The sequence below is a fragment of the Sorex araneus genome, chromosome 11, assembly GCF_027595985.1.
Source record: "Sorex araneus isolate mSorAra2 chromosome 11, mSorAra2.pri, whole genome shotgun sequence".
Taxonomy (NCBI): domain Eukaryota; kingdom Metazoa; phylum Chordata; class Mammalia; order Eulipotyphla; family Soricidae; genus Sorex; species Sorex araneus.
This window is the reverse complement of record NC_073312.1, coordinates 34,480,312-34,505,797: the sequence shown is the minus strand read 5'-3', so window position 1 is coordinate 34,505,797 and position 25,486 is coordinate 34,480,312. Positions and strand designations below refer to the sequence as shown.

General features: G+C 43.1%; 1 protein-coding gene across 11 annotated transcripts in view; it reads right to left on the bottom strand.

Annotated features, from left to right (window-relative positions):
* The window catches only part of CPEB3 (cytoplasmic polyadenylation element binding protein 3), a 203,363-nt gene that overhangs the window by 146,602 nt on the left and 31,275 nt on the right, over positions 1 to 25,486 (bottom strand). For 9 of the 11 annotated variants that reach the window (XM_055118878.1, XM_055118875.1, XM_055118881.1 and 6 more), the window contains one exon: positions 10,868 to 11,943. In XM_055118878.1, the coding sequence (XP_054974853.1) occupies positions 10,868 to 11,932 (1,065 nt within the window). In that variant the 5' untranslated portion in view covers positions 11,933 to 11,943. Of the gene's footprint in view, positions 1 to 10,867; positions 11,944 to 12,197; positions 12,452 to 14,737; positions 14,864 to 25,486 lie in introns of those variants that run through there. The other 2 variants (XM_055118876.1, XM_055118877.1) reach the window with 2 other exon arrangements.

The window sequence follows — 25,486 nt, the reverse complement described above, 5'->3', positions numbered from 1 at the left end:
GGTGCCCACAAACCTCCCATTTCATCAGTTTTGATAAGGTTGTCTTTGTTTTTTAAGTTGGGCACCTGGGCCATACCACTGGGTGCTCAGAGGCTTCTCCAGAGCTCAGGCTAGAGACTGATCAAGGGCCAGCTGCACACTAGGCAAGCACATTAGCCTTTAACTCTGACAAACTGAATCCACTGTCCTCAAATCTCTCCTTCATGACAAGAGGTACCCTAGCAGGAGCTATAGTACAGCAGGTAAGGCATTTGCCTTGCACGCGGCTGACTCGGGTTTGATCCCCAGCACCCCATATGGTTCCCTGAGCACTGCCAGGAGTGATTCCTGAGTGCAGAGCCAGGAGTAACTTCTGGGCATTGCTGGGTGTGACCCAAAAAGCAAAAAAAAAAAAAAAAAAAAAAGAGAGAGACTTACCCTAGCAAAGTTCCTCTCCCTGTAGCAATACTTCACAGCACATAATCATGTGAAAACTAAGCCTCAGGGTGAGAGATAGGAAAGGGGTAAGGCCTTACCTCAACTTTGAACCCATTCACTTAAAGCACATGGTTACTCAAGCACTGCCAAGGTGCCCTTCTAAGCATGGATCCAGAAATAAATTCTCTAAACCCCAATTCCACACCCATCTCCCAAATCAAATGCAAGCCCATAAAAGCAGATCCACAAACCATCTCAGTCTTTGACCATAATCTCAACTTTGCAGGGCCATGCAGATCTGGGGAGCAACTCAGGGCTTACACGGGTTCTCCCACTTGAGCTATCTCTTCAGACCTTGGTCTTCACTATTTTTAATTCCCTGAATATCATACTCTATCTAGTTCAAAAGAGAAGAGAAAAATTCCCAGGCTGACTGCTATAGAGAGGTCTTTCTAGACACATTTATTTCTTGTCCTTTTTCATTGCTGCTTATCTGAAAACTAAAAACAAAGGGTTTGAATCACTTTAGATTTTCCTGATCACTGATATGTTTCCTTTAAAGTATTTCATTATCTGGTCATCAGTCCCCAAAACCTACCACATACTGAAGGTTTTGCCATTTTCACCTCTCCTTTTCTTTTTTCTTTCTTTTCTTTCTTCTTCTTCTTTTTTTTTCTCTTTGGGTCATACCTGGTGATGCACAGGGGTTACTCCTGGCTCTGCACTCAGGAGACCATATGGGATGCTGGGAATCAAACCCGGGTCGGCCGCGTGCAAGGCAAACACCCTACATACTGTACCTTCACCTCTCCTTTTAAATCTCACATTTCTCAAAAGAAAAAAAAATCATCACCAGAATAAGCCTGTAATAACTTCTCTTTGTCGGGGCTAGAGCAATAGCACAGCGGGTAGGGCATTTGCCTTGCACGCGGCCCACCCAGGTTCGATTCCCAGCATCCCATATGAGCCCCTGAGTACTGCCAGGAGTGATTCCTGAGTGCAGAGCCAGGAGTAACCCTTGTGCATCGCCAGGTGTGATGAAAAAAAAAATTTCTCTTTGTCTGGAGAGATAGTACAGCGGCGAGGGTGCTTGTCTTGCGTGATCCCTACCCAGGTTCCATCCCTGGCATCGTTCCAAGCACTGCAAGGAGTGACCCCTGAGCACAGCTGGGTGTGACCCTGAAACTGAAAAATTAACATAAAATCATTTCTCTTTGTCAGCCCTTTAAACCAAGTCTTTAACATTTTAAGTTTAACATTTTAACATTAAGTCTTTCTTTAACATTTCCTCCCATCCCCAGCCCACACTGAGGATCTCAGAAGAGTTCTCAGGATCACCTCTGCATATGCAGCAGTACCAGGGATTAAGCACATGACCTCAAACTTGCCAGGAAAGCACTTTCAACTACTGAAACATCTCTTTAATATTTCTAACTGCAATTGTCAAAATTATCTAGACCGTTCTAATAATAATCCTGATTTGGGAAGATGGGAACAAAATATCACTGCTGACAGGGTAAATTAACTCTAACAGAATGAGTCAGTTCATGATCAAAAAAAATTCAGCTCATAGGATGTAAGCTAGTGTTTTCAACTACCAGCTACCAAAATCCTTCTGTCAAAGCAAGAACCCAACTATTATTTGGCATCCTAGCTAAAAATATCGTTAAACTTAAGAAACTGAGATCTCACTAAGTGGGGGAACAAATATATTTTCGATTTTTACAATTTGAAGATTTCATCTATGGCATTCATCATGTTTCCATATTCTCTAGTTATCTTGCAAAAGAGAGGAATTAACAATCACGGGTAATCTGTTTCAAAAACAGGTTACTGTGGAGAAAAAAAGAATAAAACGACAGCAACTTGGGTTTAAATGTGTCTGCACTAATTTAATGAGCACCAACTACTCTTTTCTTTTTCCTTTATTTAACCTTGATCTTGAAATAAGTTGGTTTTGGGGAGGAGGCAGGGGGGCGGGGGCGGCAGCTATACTCAGGAGATCACTCCTGGCAAGGCTCAGGGGACTATAAGGAGTGATAGGGATCAAACCAAGGTTGGCAGCAAGCACAGTAAGCACCTTACCCACTGTACTACCTCTCCGACCCCTTGAAATAAATTTAAATGCTTGAGGAATCAAAATATTTGGCTGTACAATTGTAATACCCACAAAAAATCAGTACATGATGTATCCTTCCCTTTGTGTACATTAATTCTATGATCACTTCAAATTATACTAAGGTTGCCTGGCTCCTATTTCTGTTTCTTTCCTTTGACATCTTCCAACAAGAATTCAAACCCTATATTTATTATTTGATTTTTAATACTACATTCCGGGAGAGAAAAGTCGGCGTGATGCCAACATGCTATTTTATTGTCTTAATTGACTAGAACTTTTCCATTTCAAATTTCGCCAAAATGCAAGTATTAAAATGGTTTCACATTTACAAGTTTACATACCTAGCACCTGCAAAGAATAATAAAGGACTTGAAAATTCAATGTAGCAGAAACCAAGCATAACAGAACCCACCCTGTATCCCCAAGACCTCTCATATAAGGTATAAGGACAACTTTTGAGAAAATCCTTGAGAGGCTAGCAACTGCTGCAGAGAGAGTAATGTCCTAAGAAAAAGAGGCTGGAGTGAGAGTACAGGTGTATGGTCCTTGCCTTGCACAAGGTAGACCAAGACTGCTGGCATCCAATAGGGTCATCTGAACCACGCTAAGTAATCCCTGAGTGTACCAAGAGTAAGCCCTCAATACTGCTGGGTGTGGCCCCCCAAATAAATAAATAAATAAAGATCCTTTGAAAATGTAGGTATATTTTTCAATCCTCAAGCTCCAATTAGAGGGACCAGAGAGATAGTACAGACAGGGGTTACAATGATCGCCTCGTATGTAGACCATCCTGGTTTGATTCAGGGCACTGTATATAGTGCCCTGAGCACTTCCAGGGGTCACTGCTGAGCACAGAACCAGGAGGAGACCTTGAGCACCACACCACTAGGTAGGACCCAAAACCCACCACCCATCAAAATATAAACTTAAAACATCCAAGCTAGTGGGTTTATCTGAATATTTTTCTCTTACAACCACAAGCCCTAGAGAGAGCCAAGCCTGACCTTCAGGTAAACGGTACTAATGGAGGCTCAAATTGAAGCCTTTATAGCTTCTGCACTACCAAAATCAATTTTAGCAGCAGTCAGGAAATTAAGAGTTTAGGCATTTCTCCCATCACTGATTAAAATGTTCACAGACTAAGGAAAACATCTATTTGCACTGCTGGGTCAGTCATAAGCACAGCAGGTAGTTTCAAATATATGCTATTCTCATGACATAGCCCATACAACCTAACCCTCAAAGCACCATAAATGGTTTTCTAGGACAGGCAGTTACCAAGACAAAGAGCCTTTCATTGCTTTTCCAGCCCTCACTGTTGGACACATCTTGCTTTCCACTTTGCTTCTTTTTATTTTCTGTTTTTGTTTGTGCTTTGTTCTTTTGGGCCACACCCAACAATGTTCAGGGCTTACTCCTGAGCTCTGGGCTTAGGGGATCACATGTGATGCTGAGGTTAGCCGTGTGCAAGGCAAATGTCTTATCCCATGTACTACCTCTTTTGCTCCAGATACATCTTTTTAGCCTCTCTCCATCTCTATCATCTAATATTTAACTCTGTACTACTGATTAGCAACAAGATTCCCTCTATTGAACTTTGTCCATAATTAGCAATTAGCAGACCACAACAACCTAATTTGCTGAATATCTTGTAGAGATTCTCTTATAAAGCAACCCAGAAGAGAGATCTCTTTCCATTTTTGCACACTGAAAAAAGAGAAATCACCAAATAAATTATTTGGCCCCGATAACTAGTGAGAATGGTGCCTTTAATCAGTGTCTTTCTTATTCCAAACTTCACAGACTTTCTACTACCGTATGCTCCCCTTCATCTCCTTCTTCGGCAAAATGTACACATCATAATGAACTTTCACTTTGTAGTAAATAGTCATAATCTTAACACTTGCAGATCAAAACACTCCAAACATCTGAGCAATGACAATTTCTAAACTGATGAGCCTATGCAGCCACTAAAAGACAGCAAAATGTCAAACTAATGGAGAAAGCTATTTAAGTAGAAAATAGTCTTAGGGATGGGGAAGATGACTCAAGTAGCTGGAGCACATGCTCTGCACTTGGGATCCCCCAGATTTGGTCCCAGGAACCATATGGTCCCCTAAGTGCTGGTAGGTAAGGCCCAAAAATAAAAACAAAAAAAAAATTGTATCTAAAGAATATTTTGTTATATTACTAAAAGTACTTTTTTTGTTGTTTATTTTGCCTTAAGAGAATACCTTTGTATCAACTAAATGCAAGGTCATAAAGAGTTTATATAAAGCTAACCACCTCTCAATGTGAAATGTTCAAATATAGTTTAATTATTAATGTTTTCAGTAGCATTAAAAACCCAATACTGAAGCTAGAGAGAAAATAGGCATTTGCCTTGCACACAGCTGTCCAGGGTTCGATCCCCTGCACCACATATATTCCCCTGCCAGGAATGATCCTTCAGCACTGGGCCAGGATTAAGCTTGAGCACTTAATGACCCCCCCCCCAAACAAAACAAAGACAGTATTTCCGAATCACCTCCCTCTTTTAAATAGATTATGCACAATGTGGCTTTGCTAGCACTGACATTTACCATGCCATAAAGGATCTAAAACAGTCTGTGGGGTTGGGCAAACCTAAAAGATTTTGTACTAGAACAGCGGTGAAGACAGCCAGCCCACTGAACTACATCTTCAGCCCTGGCAGAGTCTCCAATTTTGTTTTGTTTTGATTTGAAAGAGGCACAAAGTGTGTTCCCTGAGCACCACTGTGAATTGGGGCCACTGTCAGTGATAGTCAGGTTGGTTACCATGTCTTGCTTTAACCAATGCAGTCCCGGCTTCCGGCCTACAGTGCAGGAGACCAACAACGAAGGCAAGGCCATCCATGCAGTGCCTGAGGGATGTGTGGTGCTAGGGATTGAAGTCAGTACCAGGCATACAAGGTACATGATCCTCCCTAACCTCTATACTATTTTCCCAGCCCCTAAGTTTCCAGTATTAAGTCTAGGTCGTACCATTGTCATTCAAAAACAAGCAAAACTAGTAACTTCCTAAAAGGAATAAAAAGATGGATATTTTTTTAAAAGCAAAACAGAAGATGGTGCTTAGAAATAACTCAGTGGGCTAGAGTACACGGTCTGCATGCAGGAGGCCCAGCTCCGATCCCTGGCACCACACGGACCTCAGAACACTGCCGGGAATAGCCCCTGCGCACTACTAGGTGTGGACAAAAAGAGAGAAAGAGGAGAGAGTGAAAGAGAGCACAGTGCAAGAAAGGAACTGGAGAGAGTGCAGTGGTTAAGGAACTCGACAGGCATGGTGCTAAATGGGGTTCATCCCCCACTTTATGAGGGCCAGGAATAGCCCAAGAATTGCTGGATATAGTTCAAGCTCCCCCCCAAAAAAATATTGAAATATTGATACTTGGTGACCAGGCAAGTAGCTCAGTGGCATATGCAATGTCTCTAATATTTGGGCTTAATCCCCTTGCATTCCCATTTAAAAAATAATAAATAGAGATATACAGTGGGTTGGGAACTTGCCTTGTATGCATTTACTCTGGATTTGATCCCCAGCATCCCCTACGGTCCCCCAGCACTGTCAGGAGTAATACCTGAGCACCAGTAATTACTAGGATCCAGGAGCAAGCCCTGAGCACCACCGGGTGTGGCCAAAAACACCAACAAGAGAAAAATAAAGAAAAAGTGAAAGTAAACCTTGGGCTTGAGCTCTGACATCATATAGTCCTGTAAGCACCACAGAGCTGGGAGCAGCCACCAAGCATTAAAAAGAGAAAAAAAAAAAACTTCCTCAAATTCTATTATGAATAAGCATATCCATTTTTAAAGCCATTTATACCCCAAAAATTATAATAAGAAATGTCATATTCAGGGCAGATAGGGCACTTGCCTTATAAGTGGCCAAACAGGCTTGATCTCCAGCATGCCATATGGACCCCTGAGAACTGCTAGGAGTAATTCCTTAGTGCAGAGCCAGGAGTAAGCCCTGAGCATTGCCAAGGTGACCCAAAAACCAAAAAAACAAAAAATTTTATATTCTGTTACAGATGATCCAGCAGAAAAACTAAAGTTCATTTAATTTTAAAAATATACAGAGCAGTAGTAGAATAATATTAATAAAGTATATTTCATTTATAACAAAAATATGAAATCTATAAAATAATTTTCAATTGTGGGTTGGAGAGGAAAGAGGGTACAAAGACAAAGTACAGAGAGAAAGCAAAACATATGCCTTGAATATATAAAACCCTGGTTTGGAAAAAAAAAAAGCAAAACATAATTTGATTTTTTTTCACCAAAAAAAAATAATTCTCAAAAAAAAGGTGAATTAAATAAATCAATTGGAAAATATGGATAACTGATTTATCTTAGTAGCTATATATGTATAAACACTATATTTTTCTTCTATTTTTACCAACATAAACTTTCCAAACAATTTTCAGAGTGTATTATAAGGTGAAATCAGATGCAGGGCAGTTTCCTGCTAGTATACTGTATTGTTTACAGATGTACTAGAGGTTTACAGCCAGAGTATTATATGCCACCACCGGCTCTGAGGGCAGACTGCTTGGGTCAAATACCAACTCTACTAGTTACTGGACATATGATCTTGACCAAAAAATGTAAATGTGCTAACCCTCAATCTCTTTGTCAGCATAATGAAGATAATAATAGTCTTCTACCTCTAAAGAGTTTCAATGAGAAACTACATGTAAAGAGTTTAGCACAGGGCCATTTAGCATAGATAAATATTGGATAATCATCTCGCTACAGTGACCAAAGGGAAGATTTAGATAGAAAAAAAAATTAAGACTAGAGATTACACTGACGGAGCGATAGCACATCGGGTAGGGCATTGGCCTTGCACATGGCTGACCTGGGTTTGATTCCTCCATCCCTCTCGGAGAACCCGGCAAGCTACCAAGAGTATCCCACCCGCATGGCAAAGCCTGGCAAGCTTACCCGTAGCATATCCGATCTGCCAAAAACAGTAACAAGTCTCACAATGGAGACGTTACTGGTGCTCAAGCAAATCGATGAACAACGGGACAACAGTGCTACAATGTAGTATAGATATTACATAGAAGTTTGGGGTTATGCAGATTATATTGTATGAAAAACTGATAATCAATAACATGACAAGATTGTAAAGAACTTCAAGTCACTTTTGTGGTAACAATCAAGAGGCTAGTCTAGAGGGAAGGTGCTTTCTTTGCAGGCACCAATGTGGGTTCAATCCCCAGCATCCTATATAGTTCCCTGAGCCCCACCAGGAGAGATCACTGCGTGCACAGCCAGGAGGGGCCCCGAAACAAACAAAATAAACCCGTAACAATCAAAAATAAACATTTATGTGGTACTTTTCTATAACCCAGATACTGCACTAACCAATTTATACAGCTTATCTGAACTTGCATGAAGAAATAATTCCTGAGGTCAAATACATAAAGTTTGATTTTTAATAGAATCTCTCCTATAAATCTTTTGGCTACTTTTACCTTATCAATAGTACCACCAGTGGCCAGAGAGATGATGTAGGGTAACTTAAGGTACTGCAATTCACACACAGTGAACTTCAGTCCCCAGCGTGACATACAGGGGTCCCAGCCCACAGCTGAGATTCAATCACGAGCAGACAGCTAAACATAGCCCTTGAGCACCACCTCCATGTAAGATTAAAAAAAAAAAATGGCAAAAAAATAGCATCACCAGGGATAAAAAGAGACCAAACCCAATTCACTCTGGCTCTCATTGGCAAATGGTTTGGGGAAAAAACAATTCGCAAACCCCACACTACTTAACAATAGCAGTTCTGAGAATAATTATTGATTTAATCTCTCCTCAGACCTCATTTTCAGAGATAATTAATCAAATGGCAGCAATATTTAAATTCAACTTAAAAAAAAAGTAACTAGAAGTCTACATCATCCCCTAACCTCTAAACGTCTATATCAGATTTTAGGTTATCCTAAGACTGAACTTGGATAGAGAAAAATCAGAATAAAAAGAGGAACTGTGATAAATGATTGTCAAATGCAGCCTTTCTATCTGATATGCCCTCCAAAAATAGGCACATAAATATCAAAAAGGAGATTTCTTTTCTAACAAAGTAATTCTACCTTTCTGTGTTTTTTTAAAATAATAATAATAATAACAACAACAACAAGCATTAGAGGCTGAAGTATACAGCAGGTAAGGAATTTGCCTTGCAGATAGATCATCTCATATGATCCCCAAGCACCACCAGCGTAATTCACCAGGAATAACCCCTGAACCCAAGTGTGGCCCAAAGCCAAAAATAAGTAAGCTTTAAAACAATGGTTTTTCTGGTCAGAGAGTTCAGTGGGGTGGAGCATACACTTTGCATGCAAGAGGCCTGGGTTTGATCCCCAACACCTCATAGTCCTCTGAGCACCATCAGGAGCAAACCCCAAGCAACTTGGCGTCTATGAGCAACCCTGGGTGTGGCAAAAAAGAATACTTAAATAACAAAAAGAATATCCTTTAATATTACATCTCTCTTTAATATTAATATTTCTTTAATATTAAATCTATAAAAATTTCAAGAGATTTTGTAAAAATTTGAAAAGATTCCCTTTCATTATAAACCCTCACTCAGACATATAGGAATTTCATGGACCCAGTTGAACTTTCAAGGTTAAAGATCCACGCTCTCACCCAGCAATCCTGTGCTTCCCCATAACCCTAACTCCTTCACAGATAGAAACCACCCAAACATCACAACTGAAGTGTAAAGAAGGAGAAAATAAAGGCCCCCAAATGCATCCCGGACTATACAAGCAGTGTTTCTCACCCTTATTTAGAGGTTGACCCCTTGTGATCTTGTTTACTTCCTGTGCAACCCCTTCTTCTACTGGATGGACCCTCATTTACTTGATTTTCACCTGTGGCTCCCTTGAAATATCCTGGAAGCCCACAGAGAGCCATATGGCCCTCTGCAGAAAAACAAGACCTAACCTCCTCTCTCAGAAGCCGGTCCTGTCATTTTTCAGCACAGTTCAAAGGATGTATTTCATTTACCTGCATACCCAAAGAGGATATCATCCAAACCCTCCAATCTGCTTTTTTTTATTCCTTTTTTGAGCCCAGAAGCTTACAGCCGTATCAATTCATACGTGAAAGATAAATGTTTGCCTAAAGAACAAAAGCCCCCAGTTAACACCCCTCACCACCCCATCCCAAGATTTTCAGAGCACTGCCAACAGATGTGGGCCTGGGCTAGATCAGAAAGCAAGAACAGAATAAGGACACCCCATTCAATCTTATTATCTGGGGCACTTCCTGGGTTTTTCATGGGCATTTAACACCAAGACACAAGGCTCAGTTTTCATTAAAGATGCAAGACTTTTACTGTGCCTAGTTTCAAATGATGTAATTGATCTTCATTGTCTTCTTAAATAACCTAACTGGTGAAGGGCACTGCAGCTTTAAATATTTCAGTGCTAGCTAGCAAATAAGACTCCATTGCAATATGGCTCTGAAGGTCGCGTCCTATTGTCTCTTTCCTCTGGAAAAAAAAAAATTCTAACTCTTCTAGGTAGCTTAGGGAGGGCTATCCCAAGATTTTCCACTCTTTCCCCTCAACCTCTTCTAGAGTTCCGGTGTTTACTGGAATGTCACACTCATTATTTTCCCGGCAGGGGGAATATGCTGATGGCTACAAATAACGTGAGCACCTTTGCAAGACACAAACGCATGTGTTCATGTTAGTTTGAGCATATGCAACGGTCTGAAATAGCACCACTCAAAGGTTGTTAACCTCTTAGAGCAGAACCACGGTGGTTTGGAGGTGGACAGCTTTCAATTGACACCGAGTCCAGGATTGCATAACCAAAAATGTGTAGCTACTCAAAACGACATGAATCTCAGCCTACTCATCCTGGGACTCTGCCAGCACCTCACCATACACTTGCAGCTTTACTTGTCAAAGAAGGTCAAAACGAAGAAGCACAACCACGGTATAGAAAAAGAAAGAGAGAGAAAAGGCCCTTTTAAAAAACCCTGTCAAGATACATACATACGATTCCTTGAGCATTCACAATGTCCCATCACCCTATAGTCCCCACTAATGGGACAGCCCCGATGAACCGCAGGCTTTGGAAAGGGGCGGGGAAACTGGACAGAGCTAAGTGTTTTGTTTAGGGGTTTGTGTGTGCATGTGTGTGTGTGGGGGGGGGGGGGTTAGAACAGAAAAAAATAAAAGCAGCGGGGCATTAAAAGGCAAGTTAGGCGAAGCAATGCGGGCACAGGCAGACAGGGATCGGGGAGGAAGGTGTGCGCCAGGGCACCGGTGCATTACCTGAAATGGCAACAGATTGTTACCGTTATCGGTCCGGAAAGCGTTATCCTCCATCCAGGACTTGGAGGTGAGCGGGGCCGCACGCGGGAACTTGGGGGGCGCGATCACGTTGCTGGAGAAGGGCTTCTTGAGCGGCGAGATGGGGTTGAGCGGCGACGGCACCCCGACGCCCACGCCCACGCCCACACCCACCGCCCGGCGGGGGTCCCGGCCCGCCTGCAGGCCGCCCCACGGGTTGGACGGGGCGCTCCAGGCGGCGTTCACGCTCTGGTGCGTGTTCCAGCTGGACGAGGCCGACGAAGCGGCGGCGGCGGCGGCAGCGGCCGCAGCGACGGCCGAGGACGAGGACGGCTTGCTGGTCATGATAGGTTGGTGGCCGTACGCCGCCGCGGCGCTCCTCTGCGCGTAGGGCGCCTGGCTAGGGCTGGCGGGCGACCGGCGCTGCTGCGGGGGCTGCGCCTGCGGGGGCTGCGCGGGCTGCGCGGACTGGGGCGCGGGCGGCGGCGGCTGCTGGTGGTGCTGGGTCTGCGCCAGGCCGATCTGCGGGGAGAAGGTGCCTCCGAAGACGGGGTTGACGTGGTGCGGGAAGTTCTGGAAGAGCATGGTCCCGTTGACGGGGGTGATCCCCTGGAAGAAGCTGTCCTCCACCGCGTTGGTGGTGCCCGTGGACCAGGTGCTTCCAAAGGATGGCGACAGCGACGCGCCCGGCGCCGCGGGCTCCTGCGGTGGCGGCGGCTGCTGAGGGGGCTGGTGGAAACTCAAGCCCGGCAGAAGCGGCGATTCCATCTGCATCTTGTCCGGGCCGTTGGAGGCCGACGGGGCCGCGGCGGGGCTGAGCGCCGGCACTGCGCTGCTGTCCTCCGGCTTGGGGGTCTCAGAGGAGAGGGTGGTGGACGGGGCTTCGGCTGCGCTGGGCTCGGGCTGGGGCTGCTGCTGCTGCTGCTGGGGCTGCTGCTGCTGCTGCTGCTGCTGGGGCTGCTGCTGCTGCTGCTGCTGCTGCTGCTGCCGCTGCTGCTGGGGCTGGGGCTGGGTTTTGCTTTTGTCCATCAGTAAATCATCCTGCATGGTTTGCGCAGCTGAAACAGAAAAAAAAAAAAAAAAGAAAGAGAAAGAGACGCGTTATTGTCAATGTGATCGTTAATGCCCCTTGCCAAAGCGGGTGGATGTTTTACTTGCGAAAATCCAGTGCCACTGCTACTAGCCAATTGCAATGCAAATCCATAATCTCCAATTTAGCAGAACAGGTCGAGCTGGGGGCGGGGGGGGGGGGGGGGGGGGGGGGGTTGTTGCTCCCGTAAGTTCTCTAAAAATACTGTGAGAGCGTCTTCACCCTTTCTGGTGTCTTGGTTCCTTTTCTGTATTAGTGAGAGATGTGCTTTTAAGACAGAAAGACAGCAATTTCGCCACGTCTCTTTTCCCTTCACCGGAACTCAGAGCATTCACCCTGCAATGAGAAACTGATTCTGGTTCCTGTTTTTTTCCCAAGCACCACCCTCCCCCAGTTATTTGCATACGTCAATAAATACTGCTGCGTCCTTCAGCAAGGTTAAAAAGACACCGCACACTGGACCCTTTTCTTCCTCCCCCCCCTCACCCCCACCCCCAGCTCGGGCACTTTAAAGGAACAGCAGTCCTATCCCTCTTGATTACCAACTGCCTTTTTGCGTTGGTAATTGTTTCATTTAGCTGCAGCGAACCACGAGGGAGGAAATCCTTGGCATTTGTTAGGAGGTGGACTCAGCTGCACAATCATTCTCTGGTCTCAGTAGCTGCAGCTACTCCATTTTGTTAAGAAGACATTTTAAAAAAAAAAAAAAACAAAGACGTTTTTAAAGATATATATATATATACATATATATATATATTTTAATCTACAGAAATCTCTGGAGTTCCTGCATCTCGATACTCCAAGGATTGGGGTTTTCTGCTTATTCTCCAATTTTCTTTACTTCAATTCTGCTGCACAAGAGATTTCTTGGCATCTCAGTGCTTCAGGTCTCAACAGGAGCCTGAGAATTTTCTGCAGAGTGGAGAACCGTTCTGGTTGGATTTGAGGTCAGGGAGAGGAACGGGAGATGGGCGGGGGTGGGACTGTAAAATGAGGTGGGGTGAGCTTTTTTAATACTTATAAAATTTAAGCAGATAGTCAAGATAATCTGGGGTTGCCAGATTTTCATTTTTGAATCATCCTGCTTGCTGCCTTGGTCACAAGACTTTAGCAAATTTAGAACCCATTCTCTTATCACTAGTATTAACAGAGAAAGATTATGGTTTGAAGACCCCGAATTACCATATGCTAGCAAAAGTGTTAAAAATAGCGTAGTACAAAGTCCCACATTCTCATACATTGTAATTATAGTGCATTGCCATCACTGCTTCATTTAGCCATATAAGGAGTGTGTGGTATTTTCCATTTCGCAAAGAAGGGCTATATTCACTTATGCCATTGAGCCTGCGATTTCTTATTCAAGGATGAAATTTGTAATCACTCAAACTAGGAGACTTCCATATATACATTAGCTATCATTTGAGTTAGCGGTCCCTTGGAACATAAATATATGAATTTTACAGTGCTGAAATCCTAGATACACATCTTTTGAAATGTTAAAGGAACAGGAACAATTCTTTGAGGTGACAGTATAATCGCAGCAAAGTTTTTAATGTAATGAATGCAATTAACTAGGGTACTTGGAGAAGGATACCAATGAAAGGACATTTAGATGCACTTCGAAGCTCTGCCTTTAGACATCCTCGTGATAACTTGTAAAAAAAATGGATTTTTAAAAATATTGGTGCTACCATTTCACTAAGCCAATGTGTCAGGTACAGATATGGGAATTAAAAGCAATGCTATTTAAACTATCCCTAAAATGGTTAAAAGTTTCACAAAGGCAAATAGCGGACTTAAGGAAATGCTTCACAGCCACCTTACTCTTCTCGCTACTCCTCATTCACTGCCTTCCCCATCTCTAACTCTTCTGCCTCCCCCTCCCAAAAAATCAACCCAATACATATCCATCACAAATATTGCCAGCTTCTACCAATAAAACCTAAAGTTTGATTTTATGTTCCTCAGTTCCCTTGGTCTAAAACAATGGCTTTGATCAGTATTGTAAAACATGACACAAAGAGATAGGCAAAGCTTGGATTCATGACGGTACAAAGTTCTATTGCTGCCAAAGAAAATGGTCATAGAAAAAGCCATTTTCAGACTTGGTTTCCTGGGTGCTGCAGTAAACCATTATAATCTGGGATTTGAGTCACTTCCACTGGTCTAAAATTGTCTTTACAATATCCATATCATCATGGCTGAAATATGCATTCAATTATAATTTTATTATCTTATCACTCAGCTTTTCTAATACTTGTGTCTATACTCTTTGTTAATACCTTTGATTTAAACCACTTGCTCTTGGGAAAATTAATGTTGGACTATCGTTAAAAAAAAAAAGCCAAAAAGTAAGCTGAACTTAGAATATTTTATAAAGGCATATTACATTTATTAAATTTAAATTTATAGTTATAACAGGAACACCCATTTCTCTTCTGAACACTCCTGAAATATATAAATTTCACTTTTTTGCATAAATTCACTGTCAAGGTCAAGACCCATCTTTAATAAATAAGACACTTTCAAGCAAAAGGTAAGCAGTGGATCAAGATAACGCGTACAAAGTTAATCCGCCCTGTCACTTGGCAACTACTTGTATAGTTTGTTCGGGTGGGGCTTTTGTTGTTGTTCTTCTTTCTTATTTACAGCAAAGTCCGAGAAATAGACACCTCCTTCCCCTCCCCCCACCACACACACAATAGATCTTCCTTTACATGCAATAACCCAATCTCAAGTAACAAATTTTTAGTAGCAGTTACCTTTGAGTGTCCAGTTTTTAAGGATCGATAAAAATTTTAAATGTACAGTATTTATTTTCTTCTTTCAGGTTGATTATGTGACCGCTCTGGCAAAAGCACTTTGACAACTGTAAGAAGAGAGGGCATGCGCACACAGGGAACTGTGGGGGCTGAAGTCCTTCACGAGGTATTCCGCCCGATTTAAGCACGTTCAGCCACGGAAGGAGGAAGTCTCGGAAAAACTGATTCCTCTGGGAAGAGGCTGTGCCGGATTTCATTCTATCTCCCTACCCAATCTAAATCACGAGTCTTGAGATGAAAAGGGGAGGAAACAAACTCCTTTGTCTACTTGCCTTGGGAGATCAGGCTAAAAGAGAAACTGGATGGGCAGACTCAAATCCAGCAGAGCTACCTTAAATAGTATTAGCATGGTAATGACTGAGTAGCCGGCTGAAAGAACCTTACCCAGGGGAGAGGCTGGAGCTTATTCAGTAAGGAAAAGAGGACGAGTGAGGAAGTGGCCAGGGAGACCTTTAGTGTGACCACATTTAAAAGATATATCTGAAGGGGCTGGCTGGACGATTGCCTTGCACGCAGCTGAGCTGACCCGGGCTCGATCCCCCAACACCCCATATGGCTGCCGGAGCCCAGCCAGGAGTGATCGCTCAGTACAGACCTAGAAATAAGCCCTTGATCACTGTCAAGTGTAACCCCCACCTCAAAAAAAAATAAATAAATAAAAAATAAACATCTTTAATATCATTCTCATGAGAAACATGTAATAACTGTGACATTAGTTTTGGAGGTCGGCTAAAAATGGTTTACATGACAAAACTTCGACAGCCACCACGAAGATAAATAAATATATATATTTTGGTGACTATATAAATTGCTTTCGGGGAGGTGGGGTTGCTATATCCAGCAGTGCTCAAAGCTTATTCTTGGCTTTGTTCTCAAGGATCATTCCTGGCAGGCTTGGGGGACTAACTACCTGCTGTAATACTGCTCAGGTCCCACAAATTGCTTAGGTTTTATTTATTCATTTATTTATTTATTTATTGCTTTTTGGGGGGTCACACCCGGCGATGCACAGGGTTACTCCTGGCTCATGCACTCAGGAATTACTCCTGGCGGTACTCAGGGGACCATATGGGATGCTGGGAATCGAACCCGGGTCGGCGGCGTGCAAGGCAAACGCCCTACCTGCTGTGCTATTTTGCTCCAGCTCCAAATTGCGTAGTTTTAAGAATCTACTTGATGTGCTCTGAATCAAGTGGGCTCCTTATCTTGTCAATTTTTTATTTTTTTAATATTTGGTTTGGGGGCCATACCCAGCTGTGCTCAGGGCTTAATCCTGTCTCTGTGCTCTGGTTCCACTCCTGGCGGGATTTGGGGGGGCCATATGGAATGCCAGGGATCAAACTTGGGTCCACCAAGTGCAGGGCAAGTGCCCTACCCACTGTACTAACACTCTAGCCCTGTCCATTTTTTAATTTACTCTATTATTCATACAATAATAGATCAAATAAAATTCTCCTTTAATATTAAATATTTGGTAAAAACTAAAAAACATTTAGTGTTACTGATTTCTTCAACTCAAAAAGTAAATTGTTCTTTTTAATTGATTTTTAGTGTATATTTTCTATCTTGAAATTGAGGCATAATTGGTATTACTTTATATTAGTCTCAGGAAAACAACAAACTTTTTTTATATGTATATACTGCAAGACTCACCACAATATATATACATAACTTTTGTTACCATATGTACATTTCTCCTATTATAACCTCATAACTCCAAGACTGGAATCTCACAGCACATAAACATTGACTGTTATTATCTACAGCTTTAGAGAGCAACAGTTCAATTACCAGGTTGCTCACATAAGCAAAAGATATTTCTTGTGGGATTTAGTACAACGCCATTCACCCAAAGGGTTCAAAGTAAATTTCAGTTTATAGCTTTGCTGGCTGAACTTGAAACCAAACAGGTTAAGCATCATTTTAAACTTTTAATTTTCTATTTCCCTTCTTAATAATACCTAACATGTTATCATAGGCTAATAATATGCAGCATTTTGTAGTCTTTGTTTCTAGGGAAAAAATTAACCCGAAGGAAAAAATCTTTTTTTGGGGGGGGAGGTCACACTCAGCGATGCACAGGGGTCACTCCTGGCTCTGCACTCAGGAATTACCCCTGGCGGTGCTCAGGGGACCATATGGGATGCTGGGAATCGAACCTGGGTCGGCCGCGTGCAAGGCAAACGTCCTACCCGCTGTGCTATCACTCCAGCCCAGGAAAAAATCATTTTGAATGAAACTATCAAAAATTCTATTTTGTTTTGCTTTTTGGCTTCCTAACCTGCACTCATGGCATCAGGGGCCACTCCTGGCAATTTTTGGTCTGTGAGTTGGTGGTTTGATGCAAGTGCCAGAAGATGCAATGGAGCTGAGCCCTGGGCATCAGGCATTATGGGGGCAGCACCATCAGTGCTGGGGGCAGAGGGAAGGGGAAACCATGTGGTGCCAGGGATAGAACAAGGGTTGGCTGCATGCAAGTCATGTGCCTTAACCCCTGTATCGTCTCTCTAGCTGCTCAAAACCTTATGCAGGAATAAGTATAAGTAAGCATAAATGTACACACTGTCCCCTGAGCACCACTGAGGGGGAGCCTTCCAAAAAACTCTAAAGAATTTAATAGTCTTATTTCTATGTGGAGTTTAGCTTATATTCCCCATTTATTTCTCCTCTACAATACCAAAGAAAGCTTCATTTCTGATAAAGTGCTATGCTTACCATTTGCATTCCAAAATCTGTAAAGATCAACACAAAGTTAATCTTATTCCTGACAACTTCCCTAATTTACCAACTCCAACATTTTCACGGAATTCAACTAAGAAAAAAGGAAATAAAAAATAAAAGATAAAAATTTTTCTGATGCCAAAGACTGAGGTGCAAGGCTCCTGCTTCCCTCCCCCAAAGCTTTGTGGCTGGGGGCCACACCTTGTATTGCTCAGGGGCTATTCCCAGAGCATTGCTTGGAGGTCATCACTGGAGATGCTCTGAAAGTCATACAGTGCTGGGGAGTGCAACCCAGTCAAAACATGCATTCAGCCCTTTGAATTCTCCTGTCCCCGGTGAAAATTCTAAGTTATTTAGCATGCTTGAAATGATTTACTTGAGCATTCATTAATCTATTTGACCCCAAGTGTACTAATTTGCACAATTAAGAAAAATAGGATTGAGGACACAGGAGACTGCTTAAAGGACTGGAGAACTTGCTTTGCATGCAGGAGTCCCAGATTCAACGTGATTCCCACTCAGTACCACCCGGTGTGGATCCAAAAACTAAACAAAGGGTTGATAAGGAAAGATTAGCTTTGGGGCTGGGGATGTAGCTCAAGTGGGAAAGCTATCTTCATGTGTGGGACCCTCCTGATACCTAACCCCACCCCCCAGTTGTGACCCTCAGGAAGGGCAATCACAATAAAAAAAATAATAAAAACTGGGTGGAGGGGCAGAGAGATAGCACAATGGACTGGAGCACATGCTTTGCATATCAGTTCAATTTCTAATAGCACATGATCTCCCAAACACCGTGGGCCCTGAGCACAAAACTAGGAGTATCCCTTGATCACTGCTAGGTGCAGCTCAAAACCAACAAATAAAAACTTTGGGGGTCATGGATGTAGCTCGGCTGTAGAGGTATTATCTTGCATATTCATATTATGAGACCATGGGTTTGATTCCCAACACTGCAAAAACCAAAGCTAACACAAAAACAAAACTTCAGGCTCTGAAGAGACAAGTTACAAATGTTAAAATCCAAGCTTTTCACGGGCAAACCCTAGTCAAATTCCTGGCATCGAATGCTCCCCCCAAATATTGCAGGGTAGCCTGGTAGCAGCACTGGGCCATGGGCATTCTCTGACTTAGTTGGTTGAGAATCACTGGGAGAGGTCCCTCACCCCAACCAGAAAAATCAACAAGAGGGGTTGGAGCAATAGCACAGCGGGTAGGGCGTTTGCCTTGCACTCGGCCAACCTGGGTTCAATTCCCAGCATCCCATATGGTCCCCGAAACACCACCAGGAGTAATTCCTGAGTGCAGAGCCAGGAGTAACCCCTGTGCAACAGCGGGTGTGACCCAAAAAGAAAAAAAAAATCAACAAGAATAACAACAGTAACTCTGGCTCTGATCCTTAACAAATCATAATAATTAGTTAGGTCTATATCTCAGGAAATTTTATTACACTTGAAAGTGAACTAATATCTCTGCTCTTTCATGCCTAAAATAAGCATTCAAATCTGAAAACAAAAACAAAACCCCTAAAATATAAACACCAAGGTGTAAGTAAACACATACTAGGAAGGCCAGAGGGTCAGGAGAGAGATTCAGACACTTGCATTTGGCCAACCCTGATTCACTCCCTGGGAGCACGCAGTTCCCCCAAGCACTTGGGCCGGGAATGACCCCAGAGCCAAGAGGGAGGAAGAAGTCCTGAGCACAGCTGGATGTGGTCCAACCCCACACCCCCAAAGGAAATTATTTTAGCCTTTATGATGTTCAGCAGTGTGCTGCTCAGTTGATTATCCTCATGCAATAACACCCATTAGGCATCAATTGAACAGGAAACTTTGTTCCCATCTGAGTTTATGATCTAATAAAGATACATACCCCACCCCTTCACAGAAACTGCTTCTCTAAATTCAAAGTAATTCACTCAGAGCAAAGTCCAATAGATATTTCGTCAGGTTTCAGGAGCAATGTTGACATAAATGACCCCAGACTTTCGGATATAGCTTCTTCCCTTAGGTTTGGGGGGCTTGGCTTTGGTTTTTGGTGTTTAGCTTACCCCTGGAGCAATAGCACAGCGGGTAGGGCATTTGCCTTGCACACGGCCGACCTGGGTTCAATTCCTCTGTCCCTGTTGGAGAGCCCGGCAAGCTACCAAGAGTATCCCGCCCTCATGGCAGAGCCTGGCAAGCTACCCGTGGCGTATTCGATATGCCAAAACCATTAACAAGTCTCACAATGGAGATGTTACTGGTGCCCGCTCGAGCAAATCAATGAACAATGGGACCACAGTGCTGCAATGCTACAGTAGGTTACCCCTACCTTATTATAGTCCCCAAATCTGTAAGTATGCTTAGCAAAGAATAAGTAAGTATTTAGTAAATAGTCATTGAACATTATAGGGCCAGGAGATGACTAAGTGCATGCTCTGTCTGCATGAGGGTTAGAGCAAAGCTTTCGGAAGGCATATGGTCCCCCCAAAACCACCAGGAGTCACCCCTGACCACAGAGCTAAGAGGAGGTCTTGAGAATCACTGTGAGTGGCCAATACTACAAACACAAATACACACACACACACACACAGGAGGTAAATGATAAAATCTTTAAGATTATTAAATGTTTTTATGATATTAGAGTAGGCATCGATTTCTCTTCTTTTTTAAAAATTGACATTACAGTACAAGAGTGTAGATATTTATGTTTTAGAGTTGGAAAATTATCACACAACATCCACTACCAAAGTTTCAATGTCCACCCATCCACACTCCACTTGGTAACCTCAGTTCTTTCAAGGACTGAGCCAGGGTTGACCATCTGCAAAGCGAGAGTCTTAACTTCAGTATCTCTAGCTCCAGCTATTTTTTTGTTGTTGTTGTTTAAAGATCACAAAAAAGGGCCATAGTGATAGTACAGCAGGTAGGGCGTTTGCCTTGTATGCAGACCACAGTTTGATCTCTGGCATCCCATAGGGTCACCCAAAATAAGCAGGAGTGATTCCTGAGTGCAGAGCTAGGAATAAGCCCTGAACACTGTCAGGTGTAGCCCAAATGCCCCCATCCCCACCCAAGATAATTTTCTTTTAAAGCTAAGCTTTTTTAAAGATCACAAAAGAAACTATCTTAGAAGGGGAAAAAATGTACTGAATTAATTTTAAAAATCTGTCAACCTGGGGCTGGAGCAAAGAAGGTAGGGCGCTTGCCTTGCACGCGGCCAACCTGGATTTGAATCCCAGCATCCCGTATGGTCCCCTGAGCACCGCCAGGAGTAATTCTTAAGTGAAGAGCCAGGAGAAACTCCTGTGCATTGCCAGGTGTGACCCAAAAAGCAAAATAAATAAATAAATAAATAAATATCTGTCACCAAAAGATAGAATTAGAAGGAAAACTCACAGAATGAGATATATTTATTCAATATATATTTTACCAAGTGAAAATGTAATCAGATTACATAAAAACTCTTAGCCAGAATATAGCTCAGCAGAAGAGCACTTGCCTGGCATGTGTTAGGCTCTGGATATCACCTATGGCACCACAAACAAAGCAAACAAACCAAAAATAAGTGGGTTTTGTTTTTGTTTTTTGTTTTATTGTGTTTTGGGGCCACACCTAGCCACATTCAGGGCTTTCTCCTGGCTCTGTGTTCAGAGATCACTCCTGGCTGCCTTGGGGGACCATACAGAACACAGGAGATCAAACCCAGGTTAGCTATGCCGAGGTTGGCTGTGTGCAAGGCAAACAGTCTACACACTGTACTACTCTTTTTCCAGCCCGCCAAACAGAGTTCTTATTTGGGCGAGGGAGAGGGCTTGAAAGGCTCCTTTCGCATGTGGGAGCTCCAGCCTCACTGCCAGCATTGCTCATCATTCACATCACGCACTCACAGAGCAGCCTCCAAACACTGCCACGTATGGCCCCCAAACAAAAACAAGTTTAAAACGAATATATTCAAAGGCTATTGCAAACCAATAACAGTATATATACTTTTTTAGAGAAAAAGGTAAGATGAAAGGGTGCTTCCTTCACTGATCACCTAAGAAATACAAAATAGAAACAGAATGGAGGGGTCAAGAAGATAACTCAAAGGACTGGAGCACACACTTTGCGTGTAGGAGCTCCTTTTTTTTTTTTTTTTTTTTGCTTTTTGGGTCACACCTGGCTCTGCACAGGGGTTACTCCTGGCTCATGCACTCAGGAATCACTCCTGGCGGTACTCAGGGGACCATATGGGATGCTGGGAATCAAACCCGGGTCGACTGCGTGCAAGGCAAACGCCCTACCCGCTGTGCTATTGCTCCAGCCCCAGGAGCTCAGTTTTAATCCCTGGTACCACAGGTCCCCAGAATACAAGAAATGTCCCACACATTTATCCCAAATATCCGATATCAAAACTAATGTGAAAGAATGTATTCTCAAAGAATAATTTAAGGCCAGAGCAATAGTACAGAAAGTAAGGTGCTTGCTTGCCTTGTATGTGGCAACCCGGGTTCAATCTTCAGCATTGCATATGGTCCCCCAAACCCTGCCAAGAGTGATATCTGAGCACAGAGCTAGGAGTAAACTCCAAGCAATGCTGGGGAAGGAGGGAGGGAGGAGGAAGGAAAGGAGGACAGAGGGAACGAGGGAGGAGGGATGGAGGAAGGGAGGAAGAAAGGGAGAAAGGGAAGAAGGGAAGAAGGGAAGAAGGGAAGAAGGGAGGAAGGGAAGAAGGGAGGGAGAAAGGAAGGGAGGAAAGGAGGAAGGGAGGAAGAGAGGGAGAGAGGGAGGGAGGGAGGGAGGGAGGCAGGGAAGGAGGGAGGGAAGGAAACTGAGGAAGGAAGGAAGGAAGGAAGGAAGGAAGGAAGGAAGGAAGGAAGGAAGGAAGGAAGGAAGGAAGGAAGGAAGGAAGGAAGGACTATTGGTGAAGATAAATGTATATATTTACTACATTGATTTGCTGAAAGTTCCATTTCAAATTAACATGCATATATACTCCATTACACAGAAAGAAAATAACAACCTTCATCTTCTGTAATTTTCATTTTATTAATAATAGATTTTGTTTGTTTGCTATTGATTTTTTCAGTCATACCCAGTCGTGCTCAGAGCTTACTCTAAGTGGAACAGACTTTGTTTTTTGTACTGTCAGGGACTAAACCCACGACATCACACATGCTCCACCACAAAGCCATATCCCCACCAACTCAGCTATGAGATGATGAAATCGTGCCTTTTATAAAGAAAAGCAAATCGGGGCAAGGAGAGATAGTACAGCGGGTAAGGCACTTACACAGCCGACCCAGATTTGATCCTACACATCCCATCTGGGCACTGCCAGGAGTGATACCTGCATGTAGAACTAGGAGTGACCCCTGAGTACCACCAGGTGGATCCCAAAACATAACCAAAAATGCAAAGTGAACAAAGCCAAAGAAAAACAAACCCTGAAATTCTGACCACAGAACTGAGGTTACATGGAAGTGGGACGGTGGGTAGGATGGGCTTGGGCAGAGAGCATGGAGGGAGTCCAGTGGAATGTAGTGGAGGGATATTGGTGCTTTGGTGGTTGTTGTTGGTGTGGCAACACTGTACTCCATTTACAGTTTTGTGAATCAATATCGGTAAAAAAGATTTTTTTAAAACCACCCATCACAGAAGGAGGAAGGAGGGTAGGAGGGGGAAGGAGGCAGAAGAGACTGATAAGTAACAAACAAATGAAGTAATTTTTTTTTAAAAAAAGAACCCGAACTTGGGGTTGGAGCAATAGCACAGCGGGTAGGGCATTTGCCTTGCACACGGTTGACCCGGGTTCGAATCCCAGCATCCCATATGGTCCCCTGAGCACCGCCAAGGGTAATTCCTGAGTGTAGAACCAGGAGTAACCTCTGTGCATCGCCGGGTGTGACCCAAAAAGAAAAAAAAAAAAAAAAGAACCCAAACTCTTTATTTAGTCCAATGATCTTAGAGCAAGCTGAGTCTCTTCACCAAAATGTAATAGAGCAAGATGATAGCTCAGATTAGAGCTAAAGTGTCACATAGAAGAGGCCTGGATTCGATCCTCAGCATCATCTAGAGCCCAGGATTAACTTCTGAGCACCAAGCTGAGAGTATCCCTTAGTGCAGAAGACAAAGCCCCAAAACAAAATAGAACCAAAAAAAAAAAAAAAAGAAAAAAGAAAAGAAACCCCACAATGTTCTTTCCTTTACAAACTTTTTACTAAGGTCAACTATAACTCGTTCATTTTCCTACTTTTAGCAAGGTAACTCATTACAAGAATCCTCCGGAGACTGTAAAAGTTGCAGAATGATTTCAGGAAAAAATTATGGGCATTTCTTCCCCCATGAAACTGTCATTTCATATTAAAACTCATTTAACATAATTATTCTGAAAAGACTTGTATTCTTCCGAAGTTTCAGGAACCAAATCCTATCCAAGTAATGTGTTTGTTTTGTTTATTTTTGCAGGGGTGGGAAGTGAGAGGGGTTGGGGGGAGAGGACAAAGTAGGATGGAGTCATACCTAGTGGTGCTCAGAGGTTATTAATGCTTGGCTCTGTGCTCAGGACTGGCCCCTGGCAGTTCTCAAAGGACTATATGCCGTACAAGAAATCGAATCCAGAACAGCTGCAAGCACCTTACTTCCTAGACTCTCTCTCTGGAGCGCCCCCCCCCGCCCCCATTTTAAATTTCAAATTTCCTAACACTTTCACCATCTTTATTTTTTTTAGTTGCCCTGTCACCACTAGGTATGATCCCAAACCCCTAATAATAACAATAACAGCTGAAGTACTACAGTGAGTAGGGTGCTTGCCTCGCAGGTGACTGACCCAGATTCTATCTCTGCACCAAACTTAGCCCCACCAGAGTGATCTCTATGTAAGCCAGGAGTAAGAGCTGAGCACCACCCAAAAGCAGAAAAAACAAGCAAACAAACAAATCATAAAAATGATGATGATACAGCTACCATGAAAGGCACCAATTCCATATTTCTAGGATGACATGAATTAGTGATGTCACTGAGGATGATGGGATTCTTACTTCAAAGATATGGATGTCAGGGGCTGGAGTGATAGCACAGTGGGTAGGGCATTTGCCTTGCACGCAGCTGACCCAGGTTCGATTCCCAGCATCCCATATGGTCCCCTGAGCACCGCCAGGGGTAATTCCTGAGTGCAGAGCCAGGAGTAACCCCTGTGCATCGCCAGGTGTGACCCAAAAAGGAAAAAAAATATATATGGATGTCAATTACCCTTCAACAAAGCTGAAAAAAATGGAGAGAGACTGGGGGCTCAGGACATAGTACAAGAGGCCTGATACCGTCGCAGCACCCCATGTCCCCCAAACACTGCTTGGGTGTGCCCTGCACTCTCCCTCAAATTTGAAACCCAGGTTCTGTGACATTATAAGATACAATTAATAAGGGATAGATACTAGCTAGCAAACTTTCCAACTCTAAGTCCCCCGTTGTCTTTAACACAGGCCATCTCTGCTTACTTGTGTGGGTAACTAGTATCCTCAGCATTTTGCTCCAATCAGGTGAATAAAATCCAGAACTTTGGGGTAGAGCTCCATGCCGAAATCATGGCTGTTCACTTATTGGGGCTGCTGAGAAACAAATATGTGTCCTAACTATACCCAGAGAGATGGTTTAGATGGGTTCCTACCAGTTTGGGAGGGGGAAAAAAGCAAATCAAACTTCATGCCCTCAAGTTAATGGACCAAGTAAAAAAATATGTTAATGATGGACCATTGGTCCATTAATATTATTAATATTTGAGGAGATGGTATATGAAAAGGCCATTGGATAAGAAATCTAATTATCCAGATTTAGTCACTGAAACTACCCGTATTAGATGACTGGTCCTGAGAAACAACAATAATAAGTATTTACTGAGTGATTAGTATTTGCCCTGTCATGTACTTTATTTATATGATGATTGGTTCATACAATCTTAAGAGGAATGTACCTCCATTATCTACATTTCAGAGGTAAAGCCACT